The sequence below is a fragment of the Oreochromis aureus genome, linkage group 23 (genome assembly GCF_013358895.1).
Source record: "Oreochromis aureus strain Israel breed Guangdong linkage group 23, ZZ_aureus, whole genome shotgun sequence".
NCBI classification, from domain to species: Eukaryota; Metazoa; Chordata; class Actinopteri; order Cichliformes; family Cichlidae; genus Oreochromis; species Oreochromis aureus.
The window spans coordinates 28529641-28546529 of record NC_052963.1 but is presented as its reverse complement, the minus strand read 5'-3'; the positions used below and the strand labels follow the sequence as shown (position 1 = coordinate 28546529).

Here is a 16889-nt window from a genome sequence, read left to right as displayed (position 1 = left end):
GGATGTCAAGTAAGAATTCAGAGTTCAACCACATTTCACTGTAAGTATAAATTAATTAAATAGTCTTTATGAACACAAAGACAAGATATTTTAATTTTTAATTCACAAAGTGATTGAAACATGGCATCTTATCGAATTTTCAAGTCAGTCAAATAAGGATTTTCTAATAAGATGCCCAAAACTCTAAAACTGGTCTGGAGAGAACGTTTCTACACGGGCCTGAATATAAGGTTTTACTTTTATGGAAATTAGCTTAGAAAAAAAATGGGGGAAAAATCAACAGAGTTAAAAGTTTGGCCTATTACTTACTGCAGGAGTTATTTAAAGTTATTGTAACATGATTAAAGAGGGTATTTGCACTCGCAGCTAATCACTGAAGCCTAGTCTAGCCCACTCAGTGTCACACTGTGATGCAGCAGGTACCCCTTTAGTGTCTTTTTCCATGGTGTCTGAAACAGAAACCATGAGACTGTGGCCACATGTTCTTTGCTGGTGTAGCCACTGTCACAGGATGAAAACAGAGGAGAAACTTGTTGCAGATGACAAAAGCTTTTTTCCTAACATGTGGTTTTACATTCTCAAGGGATTTATTTTAACACAAAACAGGATCTTTTCCTAAATCAAACCAAGATAATCTAACTGCAACTGGAAAAAAAGGAGTAAAAGTTGTGTTTTTAGAAATCAAAGGCAGTAAAAACAAACCATGGTGAAAGTTTTATTGATATATAGCTCCATCAAACAAAAAGCCAAACCAAGCAGTTGTTAGTGCCTGGACCTAACCAAGAATCTAGACCAAGTTCATAAAACGTCCATAAAGGACACAAACCAGTTCTCAGAATTAACATGTCAATTACATGTACAGCACAATAATCAATCAGCACAATGTGGATTTTTTAGGTCTCTAAAATAATGCTGTTTTCTCTTTGAGGACCAGTGACAAAGATCCTGTATATAATCCTGCAACACAGGCGGCCAGTGTTGCACGATGTCTTGGAATGAGACAATGTTTGTTCATCAACTTTAAAATGTTTCTTGTTTTTCTTTGCTTTGTTTGTTGTTTGTTGGAGAGAAACCGCATTTCCATTGACAGGTTATTGAGATTATGTTTTATACGTTTGGGGACGTAAATGGAATAAATGCTATATTAAATTCCTAATGATGGAAAGAGTTTTTAGAGTTTTCCAACACTTTTATTACAAAATGAAGCTGCCAGAAATTTCTTTCAAAGAGACAAGAATTATGTGTGTCAATTTTCTTCTTCTTACCCAAAGTTATGTTCAAGAGAATCCTTTCCTCAGGTTTTCCAATTCCTCCTGTGGGATCCTGAGAGAGTTCCAAATGAGATATACAACTGATTTCTTGATGTGTGTACGTTATTGTCTCCTCAGAGCTTGGCATTCCATGCCCAGAAAACCTGGGCTGGTGTCCAGAAGGCATCTGGATTAGATGGCCGAACCACCTCAACTGGATGAATACTGGCTCTACTCTAAGCTCTGTCCAGTTTATAGTCCAGTGACATGGAAGTTTCGACTGGACTGAACATTTCAGTCTGAAGGTACAGTCTGTTCTGTTCTGTAGGGGAAGTCATGCTTTGATTACATTTCACGCTGGGATGCATATGTCATCTAGAATCCACATTCTGTATATCTCTGTTTTTCATGGGCTTTTAAGATTTGCCTCAGAGCCTCTGCTCAAGGAGTTAATGAGCATGTTTGGTGTCCAGTGGCAGATCCTCCTGACCTCTGTCTGCAGGGCTCAAGTGCATCATCATGGTCCACACTTTTAACAAGGACAAAATGTTTCAGTCCTGCAGGGTTTTCTCTATAAACATTTTATTTTCCAGGCCCCAGAGCTCTGACAGTGTACACACACAGGAAAGCTCGAGGAGGTCCAAATTACTCTATGAATAAGCTGCTTTAAACCATGCCAGCATCAAACTTAGCCTCCTCAGAGTCAGAACTCGCAGACATGAAACAGATTTGACTTCCATTTCCTGTGCATCATTATCTCTGATAATCCACTCAGAAACTGGAGAAAACACGTTCAGAAGCTGCCTGGGAATCAGTCTGTTTTCAGTTTTCCTTCAGCGTCACAGTAACAGTACATCAATGAAACACTGTAAACTAAGAGTTCAGCAGACACTTCAACTACCTGTGAAGTGATACAGGCTGAAAATCTCCGACTGTACCCAAATCATGGTTACTTCATGTGAATACCCCAGAAAAACTCAAACTTTGACCTGGAAAGTCCTAAACCTAAAATGGCTGAATCAGCAGGACTTGCAGCCTCTTTAAGTTTTCCACATCAGCCAGGGTTGCTTGTTTTTCCAACACTTTCCCACCATTTAAAGAGGATTGACTTGCTTAAACATGATGAAGCTGTTAAGAGTTCATCTGCAGTTGGTTTTCTCTTGAATCCACACCATGAAAACTCAATGACGAGGCAATCACACATGTGACGCTTCATGTTCCTCTCCGTGCCTTCATGTGGCTTTCTGAGCTATGGTAACATTCAGACGGGCTTCTGAAGAACTGCAAACCAGTCCCAGCATAAAGAACCTGTTAGCTGGATGTTTGTAATGTTTCCCACATGTAATCCCAAAAGCTCCTCTGTCTTTAAAATGTTTCTGCTCTGAACACTACACAGTTGGTTTAGTTATTATATTCTAACTTCTGATGATCTTTCTCATCAGGTAGATCTTGTCGAGCTGTCACTGCAGTGCAGTATCTCAGAAAAGGGATTTTTAGGGATTTTTTATATATACATCTATGATCCAAATACAATGCTCGTGTAATGCTGCAAATTTGTAATATTTCACCACACTGTATTTAAATATGTCCAGTTTTTATTGCTGCAGCAACCTAATGTGCACCAATTTAGGTGCTGCCCCTTACTTTGTGTGGTTCTGCTGTGGGTTTATTCCTGTTAAAAGGGAGCTTTTCCTTCCCACTGTGGCCAAAGCACTTTCTCATATGCAGGCAATCTGATTGTTGGAATTTTAGTCTTTTCTATGTGTTATTGTACAGTCTTCACTTACCTTACTTGATATAAAGCACTCTGCAGCAACTGTTGTTTGGTGCCATATAGATAAAACTGAAATGAAATTGAATTGTAATGGGGCTGTTTTGAATTACGGTGTTCCAAAGCCCATGTAGAGGATACTGAATGCTGGAATGTTGACATTGTAAAAAATATAATGGTTCACGACTTTGGAGGTCTTTAAGGAAGATTTATTGCCTCAAACCTTTCATGAAAAACACTGTGACCTGTAAATTGTGCTTCTACCTTTCATGATCCAAGTATCTCTATCACCTGAAGCCATCAACTGAGGCTCTGTGATGTTTACGTGAGAGATTATTCGGCCTTAAATAGAGGAAGGTTAAATCAGCTGCTGCTGGAAGACACGTCCTTTCATAGAAGTGACTACAGGTTAATGTGGAACCAAATCGAGCAGTTTGAAGTGATAAATTCCAGCAGAGGAGCATTTTTCTGCTCCTGAACTGTTGTTTTAGCCGATTAACTCTCTGTGCAGAAGCTCAGTGGAACAATCAGGTCTAATTAGGCATTAAAGCCTCCTGCGAGGAAAAGCATGTGCCCAATCACTAGACAACTGTTTTCTTTTTTAGTTTTTTTTCCTGGAAGGTTTGGATTTTTCCGAGCACGTCATTGTGTTCAAGTACATCCAGTTCATCATCTTGTCGAGGTTTTCTATGGGCTGTTTGTTCATGCAGATCAGTATGGGAAAAGCCTGCAGAGAGGCCAACATGCTGGACGTGTGGAATCATGTAGCTCATTCTTGGCAGCACTGTTTGGCCTGTCGAAGGTGGAGGGATAAACCTCAACATCATGACAGACATCAGCCCCCCCACCCCCATGAAAAAAACAACAACAAAAAAAACAGTGCTTAATATAGACGAGGGTCCCCCCTCCCAAAAGCATGGACAACATATCCCAGCTGCAGCAGTTTTCTCTGTGTGTCAAACTCTAATATCTCTGTAATGACTCTCATTTTTCCTTAGAAACAAGTGGACCCTAATGAAAAGACATTAAGTACAACAAAATACCACAAGTACCCACAAAACCAGTGTCAAATGGAAGAAAAAGTACTCCAGCAAGTAACCAAAAGTACTATAAAAAACCTCAAAATAAACCCGCAAACAGTAATAGCTCAAAAAGCTATTACACGCCTTCATCTTACTACAAGAAAAGGGTATCACAAGGCGGTAACAGTACAGAAAAATCACCTGAGTGTGCAAAATATGAAAACCAAAGAACAAGTACTGCCATGTAGTATAAAGAACTAAACATTAACTATGTCATCACCAGGGAGCACAAACAAACAGTAATGAACCAAGTGCATCAAAGTTAATATAAAGCTACTCTAAACTTACACTGCTATGAATCGGAAAGTACCACAAAACTGCTCAAAATAAAGTGCCAAATAGGAGCACAAAGTCCTAACAAAGGTTAACATACTACAAAAAAACAAACTGTTACATCAAAGTACTGTGGAAAAAACAATCCAAAGTACTATAAAACGCCATCTCATCCACAAAGAACACAAAGTACTACTATGCACACAGAGCAGCTATAAACTGCTCAGAACCCAGAAAGGTTCCAAAATAACTACCACTAAGAATTACATTACAAGTACAGCAAAACATCAAAATGAACTGAAAGATAACGCTGTATAAAAAGTGATACATGAGTCACTGAGTACTCCAAAAACATGAACAATAAAACACCACACAAGATGCAGTATTAGAAAGTACTGGTTGTAGTCGGACAACCAGAGACACACACATAACATTTTTCAGTTAGCAAAAGAAATCACCTCCATGCAGTCTGGAGTCTGTTTCTGCACACGGTCAGTGTGCAGCAGCTCCTTTTAAGGGAAGAAATGCCACCAGACAACAGAGCGAGCCAGCTCATTAGTTGCAACAGTAAAACAGTGTGGTGGAACTCAAACAGTCCTCTGTGATACAGCACAGGTCCCGCTATCGCTAAACCTCCAAGCTTCTGCTCCTGCTGCTGGCTTCAGTGAGGGTTGTTATCATCTTTCCGGTGGGAAATCCCCCCACAGGAAAATACACAAAAAACCAAAACATACTGAAACTCAACTTTAAGCCTGAAACTGATCCTTAAATAATCTTCAAAGTTATTTATTTTACAAACTCAGTGAGAAAAAGACTGCAAGATGATCCAGCACCCCCTTTTGGCCACACCTCCAGATGGCTTCTGTGTAACTGGATTTAATTTACTGAACATAAAATGCTAATTATCATGAGATGTGTCATGACACCCTAAAGGTAAGCTAGGAAACAGCATCAAAAATCCACCCATTCACACAATCAAAATTCATCAACTAATCAATGAAAGTACAAAAATGTTATTTAGTGCCCCCTGCAGGTCACCTGCAACTGAAGTTACATTTGTAATAATGAAATCTGTTTGTGCATCCAACTCTAAACATGTTGGTTTCTCAAGTTAAGTGCGACATTTTAATGGGGCGTCTATGGGGAATAACTGCTGGAGCCTCAAGTGGCCACTATAGATATTGCATGTTTTAGCATTTAAGTGGGGACTAACCTTGAGGGGTTTTTTTAATAAATGCCCCACTTATTAAAAAAAAAAAAGGCGAAAAGGAGGCCCCCCTTCAGGTCAACTGCAACATTATGTTAAAAAAAAAAAAAACTCAGTTTGGCTGCTTTTAAGGAGAAAAACAGTTCAAAGAGAAACCAAACAAACTAGAGAGATATTTAAAAAGATCAAGAACAGAAAAAAAAATTAGTGTTAGTCACACCTTACTGTTTTACACAATAAGTCAAAAGAGAAATCTTTTTTGCAATATTACATGGCATTTCTTTGATAGGACAAGCTTTACATCCACTCTGAGTTTGCACAGAGAAAAATGTGAAGAAACAGTTACACGTGCAAAATTATAACCCTCGAAGTCCATTTGTAACTAGATGTATTCAACGAAAATAACGGAAAACAGCTGTTTTTTGAAGCAGCTGCCCAGAACACTAAAACAGGACCTATATGGAAGTTTAACAATGACAAAACCCCTGCAGCTGGTCTTTGTTTTACAAACTCTGAGAGCCCCGTAATCCCCTGTTTGGCTAGTCAACTTTTCCCTTTAAGAGCTTCGGTATAAAATAGTAATGAATCTAACAGCTGTATGTGGGCGTGGCCTGATGAAACTGTTGTCAAGGATCCCCCCCGAATCTGAAAAAAAAACCCAGCTGAAACAAACAAAATCATAGCAGGACTTAACACGAAACTTGTTCCACATTTACACGTGTCCTTGTGTGCTTCTAATTCTTCACCACATTAATTACATTTTTGCTCACTCTGTACTTTTGCCACCAATAAACTTCCCTATAAAGGAAGAGCTGCGGAAAACATATGCAAAAAAAAAAATTTAAACAAACTGAAAAAAAAAACAAAAAAACAGAGCTCCTCCAAACACATCACTCTCTCTCTCTGTCCCTCTATGTTGCTCTTGGCTGTCTCTCACCCGGTGAGGTAATCTTCTCTGAGCCGTCACGTCAGACCACCATGTCTCTCTGAATGAGGGGGATTTTATCATCTTACATAACATAAAAAGCTCACTGAGGCAGAAAAAATGACAGGTTATTTCATGAATTAGCCCCTCCTCCCATCGGGCCTGGGCAGGCACACCTGCAGCCCACAGAGAAACCCTGGCTGCAGGAACCGACAAAGACACCAAACCAAAATCCACCTCGACACGCAGCCAAAAGGCAATCAGGAAAAGGCCAAAACGCATGTATTAAAAAGTGTTCTGAAAGAGTATTCTGTCACTTCTCCGCAGCTGCAGACCATTATTGCAGCCAAAGATGCCGAGTCAGCAGAAAGGAGAGAATGCACTGATGACAGAATCAGGCAAACACCTGCGGGCGAAGAGCTGCACAGGTCATTACCGGCACACATGGCAGATTAAGCAAGACAAAAACTCAAATCTATTCACAAATGAGTCTTTTTTTATGTGCAGGAACACTGAAGGATAAGCAGGAGCTCCAACCAGGGAAATCTGCTAATTCTGCTAAAACTCAGGACGAGTAGCAGCATGAAAACAGTGTTCAGCTCTTAAACATCCAATTTCCTCAGGGTTTCCTCATGTGTCAAAAGACTCAATAAACTCATCACACTGAACTAATTTGGACACATTTGAGATATTTGACTGCCCTTTGCAGCCTGTTAACTTTATTATTAACTTCAAGGCAGTTGTACCCAATCATCATGCTGACTTCTAACGTTGTCCTCATAACTTTCATGTTTTCTCTTTTTCTCTCATGTTTATGCGTCTTCTGTGGACAGATTTTTCCTCCCAACTTTATAATTTAACCATTTATTTTCACTCTTGTGTACCTGCATTGCTTCCTGCCTACATCTCCTACATCCATTTACTTTCATCTTTGCACTTTTCCACATTTTCGTGACTTAAACCTGACTTTTCGTCTCCTCACGCCTCACGACTTTGCCATCCTATGCACACATGTTCACATATTAATTATTACATCCATCCTGTTTGACAGACCCACAGACACATCTTTGTTGCTGCAAACATTATTCTACATTTGCTGTATTTCATTGTTATCAAGTTGATGCCACTTTGTTTCAGAACTGTGTTTCTTTTCTGTAGACATTTCACCCACTTACTTCCATTCTTTTAGCATTTATATCTGTACATTTTCCTCATTTATTCCAAACCTATTTCTGCCTAGTACTACTATTTTTAAGCATGTCACCATCTTTTCTTTCACAACTTTATGCCAATCTGTTTCATTCATGCATAAAATGAACCATTTACTCTTTTAGTTTTTGCATTTTTATTATTACAGCTCTGTTACTTTACTTATTTCTGCTTTCTTTCATGCCCGTGCTACCCCGTTGACTTCACATTACGCTATGCAACTTGTGTTTTTTTGCATGCCGTTTTGTGCACTTGCCTCTGATCCTCTGTGCAGGGATGCCGCTGAGGAGAGTCGTGCCCTCGAGCAGCAACAGGAGGACTCGGAGGAGGGGAGCGATGCCCGCCATGACCTCTCAAAGCTTCAGCTTGCAGGAGACGAGGATGAAGTGGAGGACGGAGCTTCTGGGATTAGCCTGGTGATGAAGATGGGGCGCAGATTTAAAGGATGAGGAGCGACCAGGTGCTGGACAACTTCACTAAGCGCCTCTCCCTGCAGTTGGTCGGTCGGACTTAGGACTTGTTCAGCTGTCGGACGTCCTCGCTGTGAAGAGGGGGACCACTGAAACGCCAACATCTATAGCTTCTGCAGGTGGGCGTGGTCTGGAAGGCATCTCCAAGCCCCACATACGGCCCTCTGTTACTGTACGTGCCCTCCTCTCTCGGCAGCCTGCACCCCTCCCTTTTCTCTCTGGACCTCAAACATGATTTTTTTTTCTCTCTCTCTCTTTTACCCCCTCTCTGCTTTTTTCATCATGCACACCTCCTCCTCCTTCCTCACCCCTCCCTTTCCTCACTTTGTTGTTTTCCAGGGTTTGGCTGTTGGACACTTCAGAGCAGGAGGTTAGCAGCAGGCTGTGATCACAAAGAACCACAAACGCGTCAGAAACTGTGTCAACAGTGAAATCATCCATTTCGTTTCTGTTCTTTGTTTGTAACACCCGTGTTTATCTGTGCCAAGACTTTTTTTTTATGTAAAAGTGAGAAAATGATATTAGTGTAAGAGACATTTCTCTGGTTGTGCACATTTTTTTTTTCAGGTCGTTTCTTTCTTTAGTTCTTTTGTGTCTTTTTGTTGTTTTCTTGTTTCAATTTTTAGCTGTTTTATCTCTTTTGGTTATTTTTTGGACTTTTTTGTTATTGTTTACTGTTGATTTGTGGCTCTGTGATCAGTTTGTTGTATCATTTTGCATTTCTGTTACATTGTATCCTTTTGTTTTCTCCTCTTTGTGGTCTATTAGACTCTTTTTGATCATTTTTAATCTCTGTTTTGTGGCTGTTGGTGGTTGTTTTGACTTTTTTGGATTTTTTCGGTTCTCTTTGTTGTTTTTTGTCTTTCTTGTTGTTTGTTTCTCATTGCGGCTTCTTCATCGTGCAGATGTTGTTACACTTTGTTGTTATTTTGTGTCCTTTAGTTGTGGTTTTGAGTCTTTTAGTTGTAGTTTTGTTTCTCTTTACAGTTATTTGGGCTTCTTTTTGATCCTTGACCGTCTTTCTCTGGTTATTTTGTTGCTCTTTTACTTTTCGTATTGCTTGTGGTTGTTTTGAAACTTTTTTAGGTTTTTTATTTGTTTCTTTTTTTTGTTTTTTTAATGTTTTTAAGTATTTTTCCTTTGTATTCCATGAGGACATTCATATTTGTGCCTTAACTCAATAACTTTCCTAAAAGAAAAAAAAAACTGATAAGGCCCAGGGGCCCTTGACCTTGAAGCCCCTTCCAGTTCATTGAGTAATCTAATCATGTATGTAAGGGCCGCACATGTTGACAGCTTGTTGAGAAGAATTACCCCTTGTGGTGTATGGAGTGTTTATTGTACTTAATTTCTGTATAATTGTAGCCTCGTGTTTCACCATCATCGCCTAAATGATGTTGATAGCAGAAGTTTTGTTGTTTGGCTCACAAAGCAGCATTTGGATGTGAAACCTGTGTGGGAGGAGCTCTGAGGGTTGTACTGACAGGAACGACAGGAATGTATATCAGCCGGGGATGTTTCACACACACACAGAACTGGACAAACTACTGTGACGAGCGTCTGTCAGTGGAACATCTATTAATGCACACACTGATCACAGCAGCAGTGTGTTTGGGTCACTGAGGTTTGTTGCACGTGCTCGCAGTAAAACTCGTGAAATCCTCGGTGGCCTCGCTGCTCCTGGACCAGAGCATGATGGGAAGACACACACACACACAAAAACACACACAAGCTCCGCCCGCATCACAACACATCCGCTCTCTTCACACGTGCATGCTGAGAACAGCCACAGAGCCAAAAACTCTGACATGTTTTCTCCAAGTTGGAGCCTGAATGGAGGGAGGATGAAAAGGAGGAGGAGGAGGAGCAGTGATGACTGAAAGGAAAACCCGAAACCTGGCCCTGGACTCTGGGTTTATGTATCCAACACGTGCCTTCACATGCGACAGGATGAAGGAGAAAGGGAAAACTGCCAAACAGCAGCTGATGCAGAAGAGGAATGAAGTATTTGAGATTTGTGTTGCACAACAGCAGCAGAGAGTGAAGCCGCAAATCAGGCTTCTGAAAAAGGAAACGATGACAGGTGCATATCAACTGTCAATACTGTTGTAACTAGTGTTAAAGTAAAGTGTAACACTAGCAGAGGAGTGCCGCAGTGGGTCAAAATCCAGAGGCTGCGTCATCGTTTACTATTAGAAACTGTATTAGAGCTGATGCAGTGGATGGAATGTTTGCCTCTAATGGCCAAATGCAGTACTACAACTGAAAAAAATCATTTCATCCCCCAGATTTTTCAGTAACAGTAACAGACTAGACTTTTTAAATAATACAATGTGGTACAGAGTTTACAAATGTAAGAAATGGCACTAATATACACAAATCACTCAATTATAAATATCAAAAATATTCGCAAGAATATTACAGACTCTAACCTGTGAACTTTGTCATTTGCTATTTTACTGTAGTGGGTGTGCAAAAGGGTGTAACTGTTGCAGTGTTTACAGTGTATTAGATGGAGGTGTTGTACAGGGAGATGGCCACAGGCAGGAATTATTTCCTGTGTCATTCAGTGGTGCTTTTTAGTAATCTTATGCATAGCTTTCCCCTTCCTCAATCTAATACCTTTTATTAGGATTCCTAAATAGTTAAGTTTGAGAAAGTCACAAAATTTCTTTCCATAGTTTTCCTAAATAAAATTTAACAAAACTGAATTTACTGAATAATATTTGCTTCAGCCATAAAGTTCTGCTTATTTGGGGGTTGTTATCCGCTTTTTTAACTGTTAAACCAGTTTATTTTTACACTCTTTATTCATTTCATTGTCACCATTCCAGTTAACTCATTGACTTCTACTGTAAAACTCTTTATGGCTTGTTAATCTTATTCTTTACGTATGGATTTCCACTTTAGCTCATATCGTACCTGAGAGTTTACCCATTTACTTCCACAGATCCAGTGCTTACCTCTGACCTTTGTCTGTCCTTCTTGTGTTCCTAAATTTCCTGTTCACTTGACTGTGTTACTTACATGCAATTAAGTCAGTCATTTTTCCATACAGTTAAAACTCTCAAGTATTTCATTGCTAGTGGAAGAGTTAAAGGAGGACACAGCTCAGGAAATCTCTTAAACCTGAGGAGAATAGTGTCCCTGATAAACCAGCTTGGCTACAGTGAAGAAGTCGAGTGGATCCGCTTTTCATTGTGCTCCTTTTGAAGTGTGAACGTTGCAGGTTTAAACGGGCAGTAAAGAGTCTGACAGCTGTGAAAAACAAGCTTGAACACGCTGCAGCCAAAGTCAACACTTCAGGTTGTGAAAGCTCGCTCCTCTCGTCGTGTCCGCCTTCATAAAGCTTGTTTTTCTCTGCGAGCAGCAGAGAGGCTCCACGCTTCATCCTGTAAAACTTAAACGCTCCCACATCAAACGGCAGCCCGGCTCGACGGACTCAGACTAATTAAGGATGTTGTTATTACAAACATACTCGCAGCGCCAGGGCAATACGCTCTCACTGCACTGCTAATTGAACTAATGACGCTAACGCTGCCAATTAGGTCAACAAGCCGCTGTTATCCTACGGCCAATTTAGTCAAGTCCAACGCCAAACGAGTCGATTTAACAATTATGACTGAACTCTAATGGCATTTAAAAACATTTACACACTGATTCATTAACACTATTAATACAACCGCTATTACTACTACTAATTATAATAATAAAACTTTATGTTTCACATCAGTTCCAATGTGATTAAGAGATTTAAAGTCACACACAAACATGTTACCAGGAATAATACATATACATTATAGCAATGACAGCTCGGAATTGTTTATCAGGAATGATGCTGCTGCATTTCCTCTAAGTTCATAACCAAAACATGCCTGTTTTAATCCCTGAATTGCAACAGAATCAGTTTCTTGAAATGAGTCCAGTTTTCTTCATTCTCCTCAGTCATCTGTAAAAGTTAAATGGCTTCAGATGCTTCATGACTGCACATATTTAAAAAACTAATGGAGACGCTTCCAAGTCAGTCCCATCGGTGAATCCATGAGTGCTGTGAAGAAATGAAATAGAACGTTTGGCTTCGTTTGGAGGAAATTGGTAGAAAATGATCCTCATGGCATTTAAAAAATCAGCCTACTGATAACTTGATTAGTATGAATATTTAACACATTGCAAACACATGTTTTTGGGTTTGTTTGTTTTTTTGTTGAGAGTTTCAACACAAAGTCTCCAAAAAAGAAAAGTGGAGCATGAATAATACTGGAATTAAAAAAAAAAAAAATGACTCTCTGTCTGACTGAACTTTGACTTTCAGGGCTAAGCTGACATTTAGTATCTCCACCCTCCGCTGTTCCTGGGAGCTCTTTAACCAATCAAACGGCCCTTGTTAACAAAGCGCCTGCATCGATTCGGCCTGCCAGAGCCCACGCGGCACCTGCATCGCATCACGGTGATGAGCGCTGAAGCCAGGAGAGAGAAAACCCAGCGACGCTTATATAACCTTTTTTCTTTCTTGGGGAAAGTGCTGCACAATGCTGCCTTTGTCTGCCTTCAGGCTTCAGCAGCACAACTGAGAGAAGCACTAAAACAGGCACAAAGACCCATAACAGGCTGAAACACATGACTTTTTTTTTTACACTTAACAGCCCTCTAAGTCTCCCTAATCTGTCCATTAAGTCAGTATTAATTATGCTTAATAAATGCTGGGATTTATATTGTTTGAATTATGAGTGCTACAATAATTGAAGAATTTCAGTGCAGTTGCTTTTCATGACCCCTATCTGATGAGCTTCATCTGGACCTAATCTGGTGGTGAAAAGAAGGGTTTTAGGTTTTATCTGGTTCTTCATGATGCTTTACACAAAGACACTGTGGTTTTAGTTGGAGTCAGCATTAAAGCTAATTCACCTGTCAACCTAATAGACAATATGAAAATTGAATGTAGCTTCTGGGTTTGAAAAGCACGAGTGGCGTATAGCTGCATTCTTTTTAATGGCCAGTGGGAAGGAGGGGTGATAGCTGCAAAAAGACTTTTCCAAAAAGTCTATGAAAAAAAAACAGCTCTTTGGTCTGACCGCCCGTTGGCAGTCCACGGACAGCAGAGTCTACCTGCAGGGAGGATCTGTTGTTGATGGAGGATGTGTCAAAAACATGTGTGGCTTCTGTTATTGTTGTTCCATCAGCCAGCCATGAGGAAAAAGACGAGTTCTAGCATATAAAGAGCTGAAATGAAATTAAGTGGGTTGTGCTTCTTTTTCTTTCTTCGCTGTTCAGGCCCACTTGTCAACCAGTTAGCGTCTGACCAATGTACAGGTCATCCAAGTGCAGCTGAGGTTTTGGATGACTGCAAAGGAGCACATTCGTGGTGGATAAAAATCACCCCCTGTACAGGAGAAGCCAAAAGCACTTCCTGCTGTAAAGTTTTAATATGCGAGTCTATGAGGACTGACATACTGCTGGAGCCTCAAGTGGACATTAGAAGAACTGCAGCTTGTTACCCTGATTTGTCAGATTTGGAGGTTGCCATTACATGTCCTCAACATTACTCTCATTTTCTTGAATTCAGCTGAATATCATCTCCTCCTTTAGGATTTCCAGGACCATTTAGATAAATCAGCTCTAATGGTGTTCCATCAGTTTTCGTTCCACCTGTTCCCTTCATGGATTTCTTTCTCTCCATGGATGAACGCTCAGGAAGTATCACCATTCGAGGACGTGCAATGCTTGCCGTCTCCCAGTTCTCAGGTGGGCGCTGGGTAATGAGGTAATTACAGGATTGTTTGATATTTCTTTCCAAGTGCATTGAACGGATTCCCAGAGACACGTGTGGAATCAGAGCCAGAGCTTCAGATTCCTGTTGGAGGGTGGAGGGGCCTGGGATCAGATGGCAGACGAGACAGAAAGAGGAAAGTTTCAAAACACAAAGAGTTCTTCAGTCCTTGCCTATGCTAGTTCAGGGGCTGCTGGGAAACTGGTGAATGGACAAGGGAAATCATGACGAACACTCGGCACTGCAGATGAGTCGGTTTTTGAGGTTGACCAAGCTTATTTGGAACAGAAAATGGAGGCAAACCCAAAAATTAAAGCTCAAATTTTCTTTTGTCAAACTCACTTTCAGCCGCAATTGTGACTTTGCACAAGTTTCCCGACCAGTGACGAATAAACACTTTAGGTCCACAAATACAAATGAACAAAAGTTGCAATGAGCTTGTTTACACTAATACCATTACTTTTTGTGATAATGAATGTGGTAAAAATAGACCAGAGCTATAATTATTTTACTGATTTCATACAAACCAATCTTTCTTGGGCGTATAGTTATCTCAGAGTTATTGACTTTACATAATGTATTCATGTCAGAACGGGGTTATGGTGAATAACCATTTTTAGGTTCCTAAATACTCTTGTTTGTCAAACAAAAGTCTGGTTTTATCTTGTTCACATTTTATCCTTTCGTCACAAGTTATGGTCTTCATCACAAAATATTGTGTTAATTGTAAAAAAAAAAAAAAAAAAATCTTTTTAAGCTTTATATTATAACCACAAATGAAAAAAAGCACTGGAACACAGCTCTTCTTTGAATTCAGAAGCTTTCAAGCTTTTTGCCACAGGTGTATAAAATGAGGCACTTAGCCACACAGTCTGCCTTTAAAAAACATGTGTGCAAGAATGAGTCAATCTAAAGAGCTCACTGAATTCAAGGATGGTGCTGTAACAAGATGTCACCATTGTACCAAGTCAGTTTCTTCCTTGATATTTCATGGTAAAATCCAAGTGGTATTATTACAAAATTGAGTGGAGCTGCCAAGTGCTGAGGCCCATATTGTGTAAAAGTCAACAGTTCTCTGCTGGCTTTGGCATTAACATCAGCACAAAACTACGTTCTAAGAGCTTCATGCCATGGGTGTCCAAGGCTAAGCAGCTCCTGTAGGTGTAATGTGCAGGTGGCCTTTTGTACGTATACTCTGTCTAATCGATCGCATTTCAAATCAATTCCAAAGCATACAGGTGCCAGTGTAATGGAGTGCATATAGGGTACATCTTATTTTTGCTGCAATGCTTGGATGTCATGAATGATGGGGAGAAAATTTCTAAGCTTGGATGAAATTATTTTATTTTCATTTAAAATTTCAAGAAGCATTAAGAGGCTATTAAAAAATATTGTAGAATATATAATAAGTGGCCTTATTGGTGGAATATAATATAAATAATATTAAACTGATCACTTGTAAGACAATGTAGCATTCAGATGAGAAACTAGGGTGTTATCTGCATTAAAAAAATAATTAATGTGATGCTTTTTGTAGCTGTGACCTACAGGAAATAATAGCAAAGGAGGCAAAACAGGAGTGTATGTCTACCCAATGCTTGGCTCATCTTCAGGTGTTTCAGGCAGTCCCTAAGGAAATTCTCCAGTGTGTAATAATAAAGTATTTTAACCACTTTTGTTAAGTGAGGTTTCATTTACTCAAGCATAATCAGCATTTTTGTTCATGAAATCCCCCAAAAGGCCCATTTGTAGCTGGAAAAACCTTGAAGTTATTGTCTCGTTAGCTTATTGTCGGAGCTCATTTCAATGATTACTACAAATTGGAAGCAGATTTTATCTTTATCTTTAAGAGAAGACCATGGTTGCCATTGTTGGAATATCAGTCCAGCCTTCCAGGTAATAAAAGGTAGATTTAAAGGATTTATTGACCTGAGCTGTCTGATGGTTTGAATCAAGTCAGAAACCAAAGGAAGCACGCTAATCAACCCTCCTGTTGAATTTATATGCAGTCATATAGATTGGAGAACAGGTTTATGTTCTGAGAAAATCTGCTGTATAAAGACAGAAAGGCTTTCCAAATAAATCTTGACTCCTGTTAAACCCAGAGGAGGTTCCCGTGTGGAGGAGCAGACCTCTAATTCCATGTTCGGGTCTTATGGAGCCATAAATCAGGTCCAACTCAATCCATCACAGCTGAAGGCTGTGCTTTTTCCATTCTGAAAGTAGTTCAGTGGGTAATGTAGGTCACAATGAATCTGAAAATTGTTTTATCACCTCAATCTGGAGACTATGAGGCCACAAGGCCTGGTGGTGCATTTACACTGATAACTCCCACAGAACCAATAAACAAAAACAGGCTTTTAAACTTAAAAAAAAGTAAAAACTGGGCCTTTGAGGATATTTTATTTTCCCATATTGGCCTATATTTAATGCAGCATAAATACAAAAAAGTTTCAGCAATCAAGATTCCTTAATTAGACCAAGCCTCGATGCATTTTATAGTCTCTTTTTGGGGTTTAAGTATTAAAAACAGACACAGTTTGAAACCGTTGTCTTCATTCAAAAATCAGTGGTGAAGTTCTTTTCTGTTTAAGTTCAGAGTCTCAGCGAATGTGATTGATAACACCTGTGTTTACTTGCAAGGTCACTTCAAGGTGACTCCTGTGTAAAAAGCCAAATGGATACATTTTTCACAAAAGGTGTAAATATAAGATATGTTTGGAAAAAAAGCTTAGTTAGTAACCAATGAATTCCTGGTTCCATATGAGGCATTCAGGGCCTGCTACGTGCATCACTGCAGTCGACTCCACTTCGCCGCTGCACTTTTGACTGCTTGTTAAATAGATTCCTGCTTTGGTTTCTGTTTGTTTTCCACCGTCAATCATGTGACTCGCGTTGGCTCCATAACTCTGTCTGGAGTTTATTTTCCATATTC

General features: G+C 39.8%; 1 protein-coding gene across 9 annotated transcripts in view; it reads right to left on the bottom strand.

Moving 5' to 3' along the window:
• The window catches only part of LOC116329530 (target of Nesh-SH3-like), a 34901-nt gene extending 26517 nt beyond the window's left edge, over positions 1-8384 (bottom strand). For 4 of the 9 annotated variants that reach the window (XM_039607162.1, XM_039607166.1, XM_039607164.1 and 1 more), the window contains exon 1: positions 1266-1848. In XM_039607162.1, the coding sequence (XP_039463096.1) occupies positions 1266-1437 (172 nt within the window). In that variant the 5' untranslated portion in view covers positions 1438-1848. Of the gene's footprint in view, positions 1-1265; positions 1849-7973 lie in introns of those variants that run through there. The other 5 variants (XM_039607168.1, XM_039607169.1, XM_039607165.1 and 2 more) reach the window with 4 other exon arrangements.
• Between the last annotated feature and the right edge of the window lie 8505 nt (positions 8385-16889).